General features: G+C 39.4%; 1 protein-coding gene across 1 annotated transcript; it reads left to right on the top strand.

The window, feature by feature from the left end:
• The first annotated feature begins 804 nt into the window (after nucleotides 1–804).
• Nucleotides 805–15,331, top strand: LOC106831574 (guanylate-binding protein 6). The gene is made up of 11 exons (XM_014841876.3): nucleotides 805–1,041; nucleotides 4,304–4,521; nucleotides 5,262–5,389; nucleotides 7,836–7,945; nucleotides 8,147–8,343; nucleotides 9,685–9,930; nucleotides 10,659–10,939; nucleotides 11,640–11,852; nucleotides 12,818–12,920; nucleotides 13,241–13,434; nucleotides 14,406–15,331. Exons 2-11 carry the CDS (start codon nucleotides 4,332–4,334, stop codon nucleotides 14,631–14,633), a joined length of 1,890 nt encoding a protein of 629 aa, XP_014697362.2. The 5' UTR covers nucleotides 805–1,041; nucleotides 4,304–4,331; the 3' UTR covers nucleotides 14,634–15,331.
• The last annotated feature ends 606 nt before the right edge of the window (nucleotides 15,332–15,937 follow it).

Raw genomic sequence — 15,937 nt, 5'->3', positions numbered from 1 at the left:
TCTCCGGCCCTTTATGAAAAAGTTTCCACAGACAAGGAGGATGGTGTGGTAAGTGGAGGAGCAGAGGTGGGAGGAGAACTCGCTTCATCCTCACACAGCCCAGCTTCCTCAGGCCTCTCTCTGCTGCACCTCTCCTTTTCCTATTACACACTTGCTCCATTTCTTTCCTCACAACAAACGTGCACACCCAGTCACTTTCTTAGCCAATTGAATAAATTCCTTTCAAACTGGGCCAATTGGCTAAATTTCTAAAGGGGGTACCTACGGTCGGAGATGGTCTGTGTGTTGGGGAAGTACAAGAATGCCGTGCAAGGTGTCCATAGTGAGCATCTTTGCATAATGCAGTTAAGGGTTATTCATTTTTATCTTCACTTATCTTTAGTTAATTTATCTTTAATTAACTTATCTTTAGCTAATTATTTATTGTAAAGTATGCTTGTTTAAACACACACATATATATATAATATAATATTACATATATAATATATTTTATATATATATATATATATATCAGGGAACATATTTAAAATGGTAAAAGCTTTGCACTAACAAAAGTACCCAGGAATCCTACTAAGAGAAAAATGCTTGAAATATTCTTGGTTTATAGAGCTTCCCTTACATTTGTGCCATGGGTTTTCCGGTTATTTTGTGCCAAGGACACTTCAGCCAACTAGGACAGATGTATCAAGAAGAGAAGCCGTGAAGCCTTCCAAGATGGGAGGACCAAGGAAAGCCACTGGAATGTGTTTCCTATGCTGCAACTGTTGAGTAACAGCTGACTTGTGCAACTTCCTCTCACCCTGCACCAAACACCCATATTCACGCTTTAAACTGCTGGTTTAGTACACTTCTGCTAACTAAAAATACTATGAAGTACTTTTACTTTCAAGTTCAGTTTTATCGTACCATTTTCTGTAGAAATTACTCACTTCCTCAGTCTGTTTTAGCTTTTATAAGGGAGGGATAGAGGTGGTAGGAGCAAGAGAGCAAGGAGTGAGAGGCAACTCAGAACTGCCTCGGACCCGTGGTGCTGTGGAGCAGGTACGTCCATCTTCTTTTACAGTCAGCTTTGTCTTGGACTCAACTCCTGATTTCTGATTCAAAGTGACAGCTGAGGAATGGGCTGGAAGGGCATGTTGCCTATTGTCTGGCCTGCAGGGGTCTGTGGCTGGCTTTAGTTCTGGGGAATCTCAGCTTCTCCATTTGGACCAGCAGCAGCTTGTTAATGTTCTTCCCTGATCCCATGATGGGAGAACCAAACTCCTCTCAATAAACCAAACTTCTAATTAATTCTCACCTCTAAGTTACTACTTTACTGCAATTCTTTATATTACTCCTGTTAAGGAAAATCTTTCCTACTAATGCTCAGGATCCTAGCTTATTTTACCTGCTCAAGCACTGGGCTCTTGCAATTGCATCTCCTCTTCTCAAAACACATTGTTTTTCTATTCTCATCAACGTATAAAATGTTTGAATATCTATCATCATAAAAATCTTTCCTGGATTTCACTTCCTTGGTTACCCTCCCTCATTTTTTTTTTGTTTGGGAAAAATATGGTTTCAATTTTGTTTTTCCTTGACTACTATTGCTGGTAGCATATTTGAAGTCAGGGATTGTGATGCCTCCAGCTTTGTTCTTTTTTCTCAGGTTACGTGGCTATTTGGGGTCTTTTGTTGTTCCATATAAATTTTAGGATTCTTTGTTCTATTTCTGTGAAGAAAGTCATTGGGATTCTGATTGGAATTGCATTGAATCTGTAGATTTCTTTAAGTATTATAAACATTTTAACTATGCTTAGTCTTCCAATCCATGAGCATGGAATATCTTTCCATTACTTTATTTCTTCAATTTCTTTCAATAATGTCTTATAGTTTGCATTATGCGGGTCTTTTACCTCCTTGGTTAAATTTATTCGTAGATATTTCATTCTTTTTGCAGTGATTGTCAACAGGATTTTATTCTTGAGTTCTCTTTCTGCTAGTTCATTATTAGTGTATAGAAATGCAACTGATTTTTGTAGGTGATTTTGTGCTCTGCAACTTTGCTGTAGTTGTTGATTATTTCTAATGATTTTTTTGGATTCTTTAGGGTTTCAAATATATAGAACTATGTCGTCTGCAAACAGTGAGAGTTTCAATTCTTCCTTTTCAGTTTTTGTTTTTTTGTTGTTAATATTGTTAATATTGCAATATTGTTAATATTGTTTCTTTATTTTGTGTTCTGCAACATTCCTGGATTTTCTTATTTGTTCTGATAGTTTTTATGTAATCTTTTCCATTCTTTGCAAATGGCTTTCTGCCAAGGAAGACTTTTACTAATTAGCTGGGCCTTTGTTTTGAGCCTTGGGCTTAACCTAAGGAGAAAACTTAAAGTCTTTTCAGGTGTTTTCTGAGCATGCATCTTCCCTGGCACTGTGTGTGTTTTTTTTCTCTTTTCCCATATACATGCTCTCAACCTTCGTTTATCTGGGAATGTCTTAATCTCTACCTCATTTTTGAAGGGCGGTTTTTGTGGAGATGGTATTCTATGACATGCTTTCCCCTCCTTTCAGCATTTTAAATACACCATTCCACTGCCTTCTGGCCTCCAAGGTTTTTGCTGATAAATTGGCTGATAATCCTATTGCATGTGATGAGTCACTTCTTTCTTGTTGCTTTCAAGATTCTCTCTTTGCCTTTTGACAGTGACATGTCTCAGCATGGGTCTCTAGAAATTTACCCTACTTAGAGTTTGTTGAGCTTCTTGCATTTGTTGATTCATGTCTTTAACTGCACTGTCACCACTTTGGAAACTAGAAGTGTTTCAGGAGCTGTGTGCCAGCAACAGGAACAAAGGCAACATATGTGTATTTTTTAAGATAAATCACAATATCAAACAACCATAATATCTTGCTGCAGGCATCTACAGGTCAGTCTCCCCGCAGCTTTACCAGGCAATGCCCACTGCTTTTTCCTGCCTGAGGTCCAAATTAGGTAAAACAGAGACCCGTCCCTTAGGCAGCTCATGACAGTTTAGAACTTTGTAAACAAAGTCTTCTCTGCTCCATCCAGTTTGAAGGAGGAAATTTGAAACTGGGCTTCTGCAGTAGATGATCTGTTTTGTCTTCACTGGTATTCTCTTGCCCTAAGCATCAGTGGATCCATCTCTCTGTAGTTTTCCTGAGCAATGCCCAGTGCTTCTTTCCACCTGATATTCAAGTTATGCCACTACCTACCCTCCCCAACCCCTGCTTGAGATCCATGTGAGGTATGAAGAGGTAGGCCCCAGACAGAATAGAACATTGTAAATAAGGTCTGCTCTATTCCCTCTGGATCAAGGGAGGGAATTAGGAACAGGGTTGCCATCTACTCCAGACAAAGACCACACCACACTGGGGAGTATGTGGGCCAGGAACAAGCAGAAACACCACAGAATTTTGTACCATTTTGAATGTGGCTTTTTCTTTTTTTTTAATTTTTAAATTTTTTTTTACTTTTCCTTTTTCTCCCAAGAGCCCCGGTACAAAGTTGTGTATTTTCAGTTGTGGGTCTTTCTAGTTGTGGCATGTGGAATGCCGCCTCAGCATGGCTTGATGAGCGGTGCCATGTCTTCACCCAGGATCCAAACTGGCGAAACACTGGGCCACCACGGCAGAACCCACCAACCTAACCACTCGGCCACAGGGTCGGCCCTGAATGTGGCTTTTTCTTGAATGGGTGTTTGCTTGGTTGTTTTAGACCTTTGAGTGTTTTATAGAACTACTGTAGGGTTATTCTAGCCAATATTTTGGTTGCTTTTGATGTCTCCTTGGGGAAACAAGAGCTTAAAGCTTTCTAGTCTGCCATTTTGCTAACTTGTCTAGGTTTTTAATCCTGGCTCTATGACTTATTCACTCAGCCTGTGTGAGATTGATTTATCTTATTTGCAAAGTGCGTATAGTAATTTCTAACTTGCAGGTTCTTGTAAGTATCAGTGCAGGTGGAAATGTAAAGTGTGTATCATAAGGCTTCATATATCGCAGGCCCTCAGTATGTAATAATGATTATTTGAGGTATTTGTTCCAGTACCTGAACAATTACTTGAGGTAAAGTTTATTACTATTATTACTATTGAAGTAAAACTTTTGAGAATGATAATACTCTATGTTTCATCACTAACATCATCAGACCCTTGAGGGAATGATGAAAGAAGCCCTCTGCATTATGCTAATTCTAGCTTACATTTTGTCTCCTAGAAGGTACAGAAGTCCCACCCGGTTCTAGGTTGATAGGTGCTTTGAGTAACTCTGGGTCAGAGAATGACTTTGTAATCTTATTTCTACAGGGAGGCTCCTCTAGGTTGGTAGGTTGCCATGGCATCTGGACCCAACATGATGGCCCCCATTTGTCTGGTGGAAAACAACAATGAACAGCTGTCAGTGAACCAGAAAGCTATAGAGATTCTTGGCAAGATTTCTCAACCAGTGGTGGTGGTGGCCATTGTAGGACTGTATCGTACAGGCAAATCCTACTTGATGAACCGTCTTGCAGGACAGAACCACGGTGAGTGTTGCACTGGGTCAGGAACAAATTTCTTGACTCTAGTTATATCCCCCCTTGTTAATGTTCTTCCCTGATCCCATGATGGGAGAACCAAACTCCTCTCAATAAACCAAACTTCTAATTAGTTCTCACCTCTAAATTACTACTTTACTGTAATTCTTCATATTACTCCTGTTAAGGAAAATCTTTCCTCCTAATGCTCAGGATCCTAGCTTATTTTACCTGCTCAAGCACTGGGCTCTTGCAATTGCATCTCCTCTTCTCAAAACACATTTATTTTTTTCTATTCTCATCAACATATAAAATGTTTGAATATCTATCATCATAAAAATCTTTCCTGGATTTCACTTCCTTGGTTACCCTCCCTCATTTTTTTCTTTGTTTGGCAAAAAACAGGACTTCAATTTTGTTTTTCCACTTGTCCCTTTCCATGTCTCTCTTCAATTCACTTCTTTCTTTGAACCTCACCATTCTTTTGATATGCTCTTGTTATGGTTATCAGTGACCTATGGTTCCTCTTTGTATCCATCTTGGGCCCTTGCTTGGCATCATTCTAACTGTTAACATCCCTTCTTTCTTGAAGTAGGTGACACACAAAGTAGGACATTCTTGAAGAAATTAGAGAAAGCATCATATTGTATGCTGGGCTACTTACATTCCATCACATCTGACTTTGTAGCCCCTTGACTGCTTAGATCATCTGCTGTCACTGTATGTTGCTTTCTCCTGTTCCCTTGCAGGTTTCCCTCTGGGCTCTACTGTGCAGTCTGAAACCAAGGGCATCTGGATGTGGTGTGTGCCTCACCCCTCCAAGCTGAACCACACCCTGGTTCTTCTGGACACAGAGGGCCTGGGGGATGTGGAAAAGGTAAAGCAGAGAATCACAGACAGATCCTTTTTATTCTAGATTGTCTCCTTATCTCTTCATGATCCTTTGTAATTTAACTGCTGTGATCTGTTTGTAAAAGCTAGAAATTCAACTACAGTAAATGAGACACACTTTTGATTTGTTTGAGTCTCACTTCTAGGTAAGATAAGATACCATGGCATATTAGATAAAGTCTTTTGTTTCTTTGTACTGTGTGAATAATTTGACTCATTTTAATAAATAGTTATTGAACAGCTGAGTTCCAGGCCTCTGAGCTTAGTACTCTAGATGTTAGTGACCAGAGTAAAGGTCCTGCTCTCAAAGAGTCTTCAGTCCAGTTAAGAAGACCATACACGTGTAGTGAGATTTAATAAAGAGTGATTGGGAAAAAAAGCAGGTTGCAGAGAGGAAGAAGTTGCACTGCACTGCAATCCTTGACGTCTGTCATTTACATGGGCGCTCTGTGGCTGGAGAGGCCCTTTTGAGTTACCCTGAGTTGGGACAAACATGCTGATATATCATTGAAAGGCTGCTCTGGAAGCCTTTCCAATTAAGAGGGATGATCCCCTAGGGCTGTCTTCCATCAGCACTCCCAACAACTGGAGAAACAAGCCCTTCAATCTTGAAAGGTGATCCAGGCAGTACATCACAGTTTTTACCACGTACAGTTAAGCATAAGGCGCCTTGGTAGGAGCGAGGAGAAACATCAACTCCAGCCATGGGTGAGGAAATATTTCTGATTCACCTTCTGAGCTATCAGATGAAGTGTGTATTTGAGGGTGGGAGTTAAGATTTGGGTTTACATTTCTTATGCTGAAGCTCATCAACCATCCACAGAGCATTCTGGAAGGCTTTGAGACACCTCTGAATGTACTAGTTCTAGAAAAGCACATGTCTTTGTCCTACAAGAAACATTTTAAGATGGATTTTTGGTATTTTAGCTTTCCACTAATGGTTGAAATAAATGAATTCTCCTTTTTTCACCTACTTTCAGACTTATTTGGAAATTGTATCCCAAATTTCTGTAGCTCTTCATTTCTTCCCAAAGAGTAGTTACAAATTGTGTTTATTTTTAAAGCTGTATACCAAACAATGATATAGTCTTGTCTAAATAATTTATTGTTTGTCATAAGTGCCACTTCTTCTCCTAATTGATTACTTTAAAAAATTGAGGTTTGGGGAAATTAAGGAATAGACTATTTTTCCTCCAAACTCCAAGTTGGAGTGTTCTAAACACAAATCCAAGTTTTTAGATTTACTCTAAGGAACAGCTTTACACACTTTTTATAGTAGAAATAATTTCTGGATTGTGCTGTTGTATAAACAATGATGTAATTTGCACAAACAAATGAGCCTGGCCTTTAGGGCTGTTCATCAGGCTGCGCTAGAGGTTACCACCCAGACTTCACTTCTGCACCTACCCTCTGCTCCAGTCAAATCTAATAACTCTATTTTTATTGCAAAGACTCTTGTATGCTACCATCTCTAATTTTGCTTCTGTGGGTCTGTCAGGCTCACATTCAACTAATTCTTTAACACTCAGCTCAAGACCAACTTTCATAGCTCTGTTCTTCCTTGATAGACTTATAAAATTTTCATTTAATACTATAACTAAATGTTACACTGCTTATATACATTACTAAGATGTAAACTCTTTATAGATAATGTCATCTTTGTTGCAATCATGGTTGTGGATGTTTGTCATTGCTTTGAAATACTCATCTTGAAAGTAACAGCTGTCTTTTTTTAAGATTTTATTTTTCCTTTTTCTCCCCAAAGCCCTCCAGTACATAGTTGTATATTTTTAGTTGTGGGTCCTTCTAGTTGTGGCACGTGGGACGCTGCCTCAGCATGGCCTGATGAGTGGTGCCATGTCCATGCCCAGGATCTGAACCGGCGAAACCCTGGGCCGCCCAGGCGGAGCTCTCAAAGTTAACCACTCAGTTACGGGGCCGGCCCCAGACAGCTGTCATTTTTAACTTTGCTTTTTTAAATCTAAGAACAGTGGGAAACATTTAGTAGCTTCCTATGAATACTTATTGATTGGCTATAATTTGAATACTCAGTTATGCCAACTATAGTATATTTTATATGGCCTATGATTAATAAAGATGTGAAGAATGAATAAGTGCTTACACTCATCATTAAATAGGTAATTACACCCCAGGTATGGTACTAGTTTTTCTATACTATTCTCCTCTATCCAATTAAGGAAAGAGAAGGCCCTATGAAGATTAGAATTTTTTTATATATGAAAAAATAACAATCACAAGAAATGTCTTTGTAATTGTCAGAGCTGATATCTGCATTTATGTCTGTCTTCAAATATTTCTTTGCTTGGTGAGTATGTTAAGTGAAATAATAAAGGAAAAACTGATAGAATAAGTGTCTGAATGAAGTGATAAAGAGTAAACTCCTAAATCTCTTGCTCAAATGTGCTTTCTAGGGCGACCCTAAGAATGACTCGTGGATCTTCGCCCTGGCTGTGCTTCTGTGCAGCAGCTTTGTCTACAACAGTATGAGCACCATCAACCACCAGGCCCTCGAGCAGCTGCAGTATCCTGCCAGGAAGCCAAACACCCAGTTTCATTGAGATTATGGGAACGGAGATGGAGTCAGTTTCTTTTCCCCTGTCACTTAGTTGGCTTTGGTGGAGTAGAAGGGACCCAGGGCAAAAGAGAGTGTTTATAATAATTTTTTATTAGAGAAATGTGGGAATTGTAGGCAGGGAGTTTCTTTTCCTTAACTACATCCTAGTTATGTGACAGAGCTCACAGAGCTCATCAGGGCAAAGTCTTCCCCAAGACCTGATGAAGTACAAGATTCCACAGAGTTTGTGAGTTTCTTTCCAGACTTTATCTGGACTGTACGGGATTTCACCCTGGAGCTGAAGTTAGACGGTCACCCTATCACAGAAGATGAGTACTTGGAGAATGCCTTGAAGCTGATTCCAGGTATCAGAGGATGGGCTGGGCAATTGATAGTCCAATAAAGGGTGGGATGTCCTAAATACTGGCCATCATCTTTGGGGTTGCATTTGTATTTGAGACTAGGTCAAAATCTGTAGAAATGGTGACTGGAAGGTGGGTTGAAAAGCTCTAGAGACAGGAGTTTAAGTTCACTTAAGAAAATTAGAGCCTAAAGTAGAGTAAAATGATTCAAAACCAATTTCTCCTGCTCACAATAGGTAACTTAGCATCCGGATTACAATGGGTGCTAAAACTTTCTAAAGGCAAGACACTTGTACTCCCTAACTTGGCTTCTGCTTTTCTATGTTGAGGAAAACAACAACTTGCTAGACATGAAATTATAATGAAAAGCTTATCAAAAGAAAAAAATATCTTTCATGCAGTTAGGTACTATTCTTCCAAAATAGGGATATAACTTTCTAATGCCTGCATGGAGATATCATCTACAAAAATGACAGTGTTCTAAATAAACCTGAAGAAGTATGTGTCTTTTCAATCTGCGCCTTTGCAATATTCCCGATAATTATCAGAACATTCATTTTACTTTCAATATTATAGCTTTCTCTTAATTCCCACATATTTACCCATGCTATAATTTCAAAATGATACATTATTTTAAGGGTTATATTTACATGGATGTGTATTTGATGAACCTTGAGAGAAACATCAATTCTGATTTATTCATTCCTGCTTTCATGTTTCTATCTATGCTTTCTCAAAACTTTTATTGAGAATTTGGCTAGGCAGAAGAGCAACAATGTCAAATCAAATATAGTCATTTACCTCAAAGAGTTTACAGATTAGTGGTGACATCTGAAAATTGCGTTTTAGTTACATTTACTCTTCAGAGGTTTTTGCTAAAAGTAGCTAACACTGTACACGTTATTTTTAGCATCAAAATAGTTTTCTTTAAATAATCAGGGTTTCATTCCTAATATTCTTAATATCATGCATTGTCCCTTGTTTGTGGATCCTCTTTTTGGACCCACAGCTCAATTTCAACATGGGATCAAGTAGATTAAAAAGTTACATTTGACCTTTCATCCTTTTAGCCATTTATTCAGTAAACATCTAATAGACAACTATTTTACCATATTCAAGTCTGGGGACACCAGCCATTGGTTCTTTTGCGTGGATCAGGTGTCTCCCCAAATTCCTCTCCAGAATTGTATAAGTCTGCTGTGCAAAGAATTATTGAATGTCTACGTTAAGGGAGTTAGAAGAGTAGAAGATGGCAAAGATTAAAAAATCTCTGTTATTTAAACCTTTAGTTCCCTTGACCCAAGACTCTTCTCACTGTAATCTCTGTCTTGTTCTATACTACAGGCAAGAATCCCAAAGTCCAAGCGTCCAATCTACCCAGAGAGTGCATCAGGCTATTCTTTCCAAAACGGAAATGTTTTGTATTTGACCGGCCAATAAACGACAAAGCACTCCTAGCTGACATTGAGAATGTGTCTGAAAACGAACTGGATTCTAAATTCCAAGAACAAATAAACAAGTTCTGTTCTTACATCTTCACCCATGCAAGACCTAAGACTCTTAGAGAGGGAATCATGGTCACTGGGAATCGTGAGTCTCCTTTTCGCATTTTTGTAGGGCCAAACATATGGTGAATATATTATACGATGTGTTTTCCAAAATTTTTGTTTGATTCTATATGGAATTCTGAGTATACACATATCCATACTGCAAGAAAAAAATATGTATATTCTATAGTTATTTCACTTTTGGGGGTTTACAAATCCTTCTTCAAAGTTGCAAACTTTGTCACTGATATCGGTGGCTTCCACTTATCTGAAGAATTTCTCCACTGAAAATAAAACCACTAACTGGGTGTGAAAACAGAATATACTATTTTCTCAGGGGACATCCTATATGATAAGTGTTCTTTGCAAGGAGAATATGAAAGATATTTTTGGAGTTTAGGGTAGTCTCAAAATAAAGATTAGCCCATAAATCCCTGAAAATCCATTCAAAGCATCAGAATTAGAAATAAGTATAAATCTGATTTACTCTGCCTCATCTGTCTACCTATGCAATCTATGTTTTCTTTAATTTTGTTAATGGGAAACTATGTTTTCCAGATACCACTTTGTATATTAGATAAAGGTAGATTTTTAATTTTTTAGCCCTGTGGTCTGAGAACCATAAGAATGAAAAGTCAGTAGGAAAACGGAAGTGATAATAGTAGAAGGAGGTGGGGGCGTGTGTGTGACTTTAGAAATGTACTCTCAGAACCTTGGATCCTGTTGAGTGACGACTTGGTACTTATCCCTTCAATTTTGTGGCTTATTCAGGGCTGAGGACTCTGGTGGTGACCTATGTGGATACCATCAATACTGGAGCAGTGCCTTGTTTGGAGAATGCAGTGAGAACTCTGGCCCAACTTGAGAACTCAGTGGCCATGCAGAAGGCAGCAGACCATTATAGTGAGCAGATGGCCCAGAAATTGAAGTTGCCCACAGACACACTCCAGGAGCTGCTGGACGTGCACACAGCCTGTGAGAGAGAGGCCATTGCAGTTTTCATGGAGCACTCCTTCAAGGATGAAAATCAAGAGTTCCAAAAGAACCTTGTGGTAATTTGTCTTAGTATTTACTCTTTGTGACCCTCCCCCTTGAAGAATGAAGCCTAGAAGTGCCTTTATTGACCCTGTAGCTTGTCTCTTACTCAAGGATAAAGTAGTCTGGATTCTTATAGGGGATAGAGTTTCAAAGGATTACATTTTTCTCCTCCCAAACCTCAGATATTTTGTCTAGAAATCTGTGTGATGCAAGGAAGCAAAATCAGTATAGATAGCCTCCTGAAGTGAATATTTCTGTGGATTCCACGCCTGCCCAGAACACCCAAAAGTCATTCCTGAGGTGGTTGTTTTTTCTGAGAACACTCTTGCATTCCTGGGAACCAAAATTTCTCTTATGGGACCCTCAATCTAGGCCATTTTCACCTTATATTGCTCCTTGTTGTATCATTGTAGTTAGAATCACTGAACGCTACAGCTGCAAGGAACCATAGAGATTAGGTAATGCAACGCCAACATTTCATACGCAGAACTGGAGACGCAGGGAGGTTAAGAAGCTTCCCCATAGTCTTGCAGAGAGTTTTCAAGGTTGTGAGTAAATCAAGCCTCGTGATTCTTGTTTTATTCCATGTCCTTCTCCAACAGAATGCTTTTCTCATGAGGACTACAGTTAGACCAATCCTTCTCCCAGATTCTTTGGAATTTTATCTCTTCGGTACCTTTCTTCTGGTGACATCCCTCCACATTTCCCTTGCAGGAAATCATAAAGGATAAGAAGGAGGATTTCATACTGCAGAATGAAGAGGAATCTGTTAACTACTGCCAGGCTAAACTTGATCAGCTTTCAACGGTCCTAATGGAAAGCATTTCAGCAGGGACTTTCTCTGTTCCTGGAGGGCACAAGCTCTACATGGAAGCAAAAGAAAGGATTGAACGGGATTACTGGCGAGTGCCCAGGAAAGGAGTGAAGGTGAGGAAGAAGGGGAGCATCGGGAACCTGCAGAATAGGGTCAAGGGAGTCTCCTGTCAACCCGAGAGCACAGCCCCAGTTGTGGGTAATAAGAGAGCTTGGGGATATCATGACAGCTGTAGCTTTTAAGGTCCACTATTCGCTATTTATTCCTGAGGAGACTAGAAATGTTCATTTCCCAAAAGTGAGTACGGATATCTGAAATCTATTGAAAACAGAATAGAAATTATTCATTTCTTCTTACGACAACATGGCATTCAATGTGCCAAGTGCTGACAAGTTACAATTAAAGTCAGAGTCTTTGCACTCAAGGCTGATCAAAAGTGAGAATGAAGTCAAATACATAGACAGTTGCACACAGGGTGATAACACTTATGAACCTGCAGAAATGGGCTACATAGGTGGTAGTAACATGTAATAATGATAAAAAAATTAATGACAATAATGCAATGAATATGTATTGAACTGCTATTACCTGCAGGCATAGTATAAGCTCTTTTCCTAGACTTCTTAATTTAATCCTTCAAATAGCATTAAGAAGTATCTACACTTATTGTCAACATTTTACAGATCTGAACTGAGAGTCCCAGACAAGTTAAAATAACTTGCCTTAAGTAATAGCCATCAAGTGGCAGAGGAGAGAAGCAGCACAGATTAAAAGCAAAATTTCTCATTGGGAAGGAAAACTATAAAAGCACCAGAGATGGTGTGTTTGTAGAACTGAACGTAATTCTGACGGGCTGGGACCCAGAGTGGGTAGAATGAAGCAGACTGGCTGAGAGGCTGGAGGGAGACAGGAAGCAGGAGATTTGGAGAATCCGGTCAATCTAAGGAGCCTGGGCTCTGGGGAGGGAGCCACTGTAGAATTTTAAGCATGAAGCTAAAATTACATGGACATACTTGTTTTTGCAGCGTTAATCTCCCCAGTGGAAATCTAAGTTCTTTGCCTCTTCTTGGTTCCTCAGGCGAACGAGGTCCTCCAGAGATTCCTGCAGTCGCAGGCAGCAATAGAGAACTCCATCCTGCAGGCAGATAAAGCTCTCACTGAAGGAGAGAAGGCTGCAGCAGGTATGTGGCAGGGCTTAACTCACAACAGGGAGGGTCAGTTCCTGCAGTGTCGTTTGACAGGTGTGAGAGCAAAGCTTTCCTGAAACCAGGTGCTTCCTGTCCTTCTGTGGAACAAACTCCTAAATCTGAAAACAACAAGGAGCGTTGTGGGTGCACATCAGGCAGACAGGGCCTTTCTCATTCTGAAATGTGGTGTGGACACAGGGAAATTCTGAGGTTTCCCCCCTCCTCTTTCAAATTTGGTTCTCTCTCTGAACTCAGGAGGGTAGAGACCAGTCCTCACTTAATTTTCTTCCTTCTCTCAAACCTTCCTGGGGCAGTGGAGCGGGCCAAGAAGGAGGCAGCTGAGAAGGAACAGGAGATGCTAAGACAGAGACTACAGGAGCAGCAGCAGCAGATGGAGGCGCAAAAGAAGAGTCTCCAGGAAAACATAGATCAATTGGAAAAGAAGCTGGCGTGGGAAAGAGAAAACCTACTGAGAGAGCAGAATATGATATTGGAGCATAAACTGAAGGTAAGTACAGCCATGGCCTCAGGAGTGCTGGATGGTCATCAGTGTGCTACCCCGGAAAGGTTTGGGTGCAGGTCACAGCAAGACGTGGAAGGAAGCATCATTGCCCTTTACTGCTTGTGATTTATTAAAACTCCGAATCCTTTGAATTCTCCTTTTTTTCATTTTTTAAAGAAGATTTTGAAATCTCCATTTTACATAGACTCTGGAGATTTCAGGACAAGCATTGGCCGCTCCAATGTAAATGGGGTTTGAGCTGCAGTTTTGGGGGATTTTAGAATAATCTCACGAGGCCTGATGAAACAGATATCCCAACCATATGTATTTAACATGAGCAGCAACTGGTTTGCTTTACCAAGACCACTGCCAATTATTAGGAACCCTACCACCACCCAAAGATGCTGAGGTAGATCTATGCTGACATAAAACTATCAGAGATGTCCAGACTTAAAACACGGGGAAGAGACAGCTTCTAAACTTGCTGCATTGTCTCCAGAGGTAGACAATCTACTCACTTGATCATATGGCATAGGAGGAATTTTCTCAGTATCCGTCTGGACATGTTTATACAGATTTCTGGAACAGCTCATAAGTTCCCGTTATTCCTACAATTTGGATGACTGTACTATCCCAAGTGGGACTGAGAATTGGTGCAATCTGACCAATGCTACCTCTTAATTGGCATTTTTTGACTGGAACCTAATACATTTGTCCTCATGTCAGCCTTAGCATCCTAGAAAAACCCTAATGGTGTGTAAATATTAGGAAGTCTTTAAACTCTGCTTCCTCTCAATGTTGAGGTCCAAACCAGGAGTATTCCTAGTTTCAAAATCCTCCTTTCATGTCTGAGTAAGAGAGAGTAATTTTAGGATAAAACAAAGAGAGTTTGACAAAGCTCTTAAATACAGATGTAATTCTTGAAAAAATATGGATTTTAAAAATTTTACTTCCCTCCTCACTTTTTTTTTTTTTAGGTCCAAAGAGATCTCCTTAATGAAGGATTTAGAAAGAAAGCTGATGAGATGAATGCAGAGATAAATGGCTTGAAAAATATGATTGATACTTCTAAAAATGATGATACTCCCTGGGTCGCACAAATCTTGGACAGATTTGGCAATGAGGTCACTTCAGTATTATCTGCTCCTGCCAAACTTCTTGGTAATCTTGTGAAAGGCGTAGGCTCACTATTTAAAAAGAATTAACTTTCCTTTTGAAGAAATTATAGAATGTGGGTATATGCACTGGTTTATTTTGATTGTATGTTTTTCACTTTCATTCAGCAAAGTTTTAAAAAAGTGGCTATTAGAGGGTATCAGTGCCTGGCCCATGTTACATAGAATAAAGGCATGTACACTTTGATATAGCAGGTTCACCTTAGGCAATACACATACGCACAATCATATGTATACAAAAAGTTCAGGCATTGCTTTAAACGATGAAAGATTGGAAAGTACTTAAATATCCATTTATATAAATTGGTAATATGAATTTAACATATCCATATACTGGAAGACTATGTAGCCAGCAAGTAAATTGACAGTGGAGCTCCATTTTACAAATGTAGAACGATCTTGAAATTATATTTTAAATCGGAAAAAGTGAAGTACAAAAGAGGGTGTATAATGTGTTCACCGTAAAAAAAAATGTAATTATTATGTGCAGTCTTACATGTGTACACATAGAATACGTCTGGAATGATCCATTAGATGCTAGTAACATTGTTTTTGTCAGGGGAGAACTGAGTAGCATCAGGGGTGGGGGGGAGGACATGTTTTTCATTATATATTCTATCTTTTGAATTTTATGAAAAAAGCTTATGTTACTATTTCATAAATAAATAACAAAGAAGATGTAAAGTATAATGCCAATAATGATAATAATAAAAGGAATGTGAAATTCACTGTTAGATGATTACATTGCTCGTCGCTTCTAGAAATGACAGCTTGGTTAATGCTGGGTCTAAGGCTTACATCAGAATACTAGAAAGCATAAAATTTTCATTCCAATTTTTTCATTTTGGCCTTGATTTTTAATCACTTATATTTACTTCAAAACTTTCCCATTGCCCTTTGAAATCTCAGCTGGAGGAGCCTCTACTTCCTGTCTTTGAATTACACTTTTAAGTTGTTAGAACCAAATTACCACACATTAAGAATATGCATCAGTAAGAGGGATCCCATTGTCCTTAAAAGTGCAGTGGTGGCCTCTCTGCTGTAGGCAAGAGTGGAAGGGACAGTGTGCCATTGCAGAACTAGACAACCTCATGGTGTTGGGAATGATGAGCCCTGACACACGGATGCCTGGTGTTGGCACTTAAATATCAGAAGCCCAGTAAGTCCCACTTCCAAATACCATCACAATGGGACATTGAGGGTTAGGGTTTCATCACATGAATTTTGGGGGAACACAAACATTTAGTTTATAACATGGTTAGAGTGGCAGCCAGCTGTGCCTGATCAGAAAGAATTCTGAAGATGATAAATAAAACAGGGCATCTCTAGGTTCA

This window comes from Equus asinus, chromosome 16, assembly GCF_041296235.1.
Source record: "Equus asinus isolate D_3611 breed Donkey chromosome 16, EquAss-T2T_v2, whole genome shotgun sequence".
In the NCBI taxonomy this organism is placed as follows: Eukaryota; Metazoa; Chordata; class Mammalia; order Perissodactyla; family Equidae; genus Equus; species Equus asinus.
This window is presented reverse-complemented; position numbering and strand designations above follow the sequence as displayed.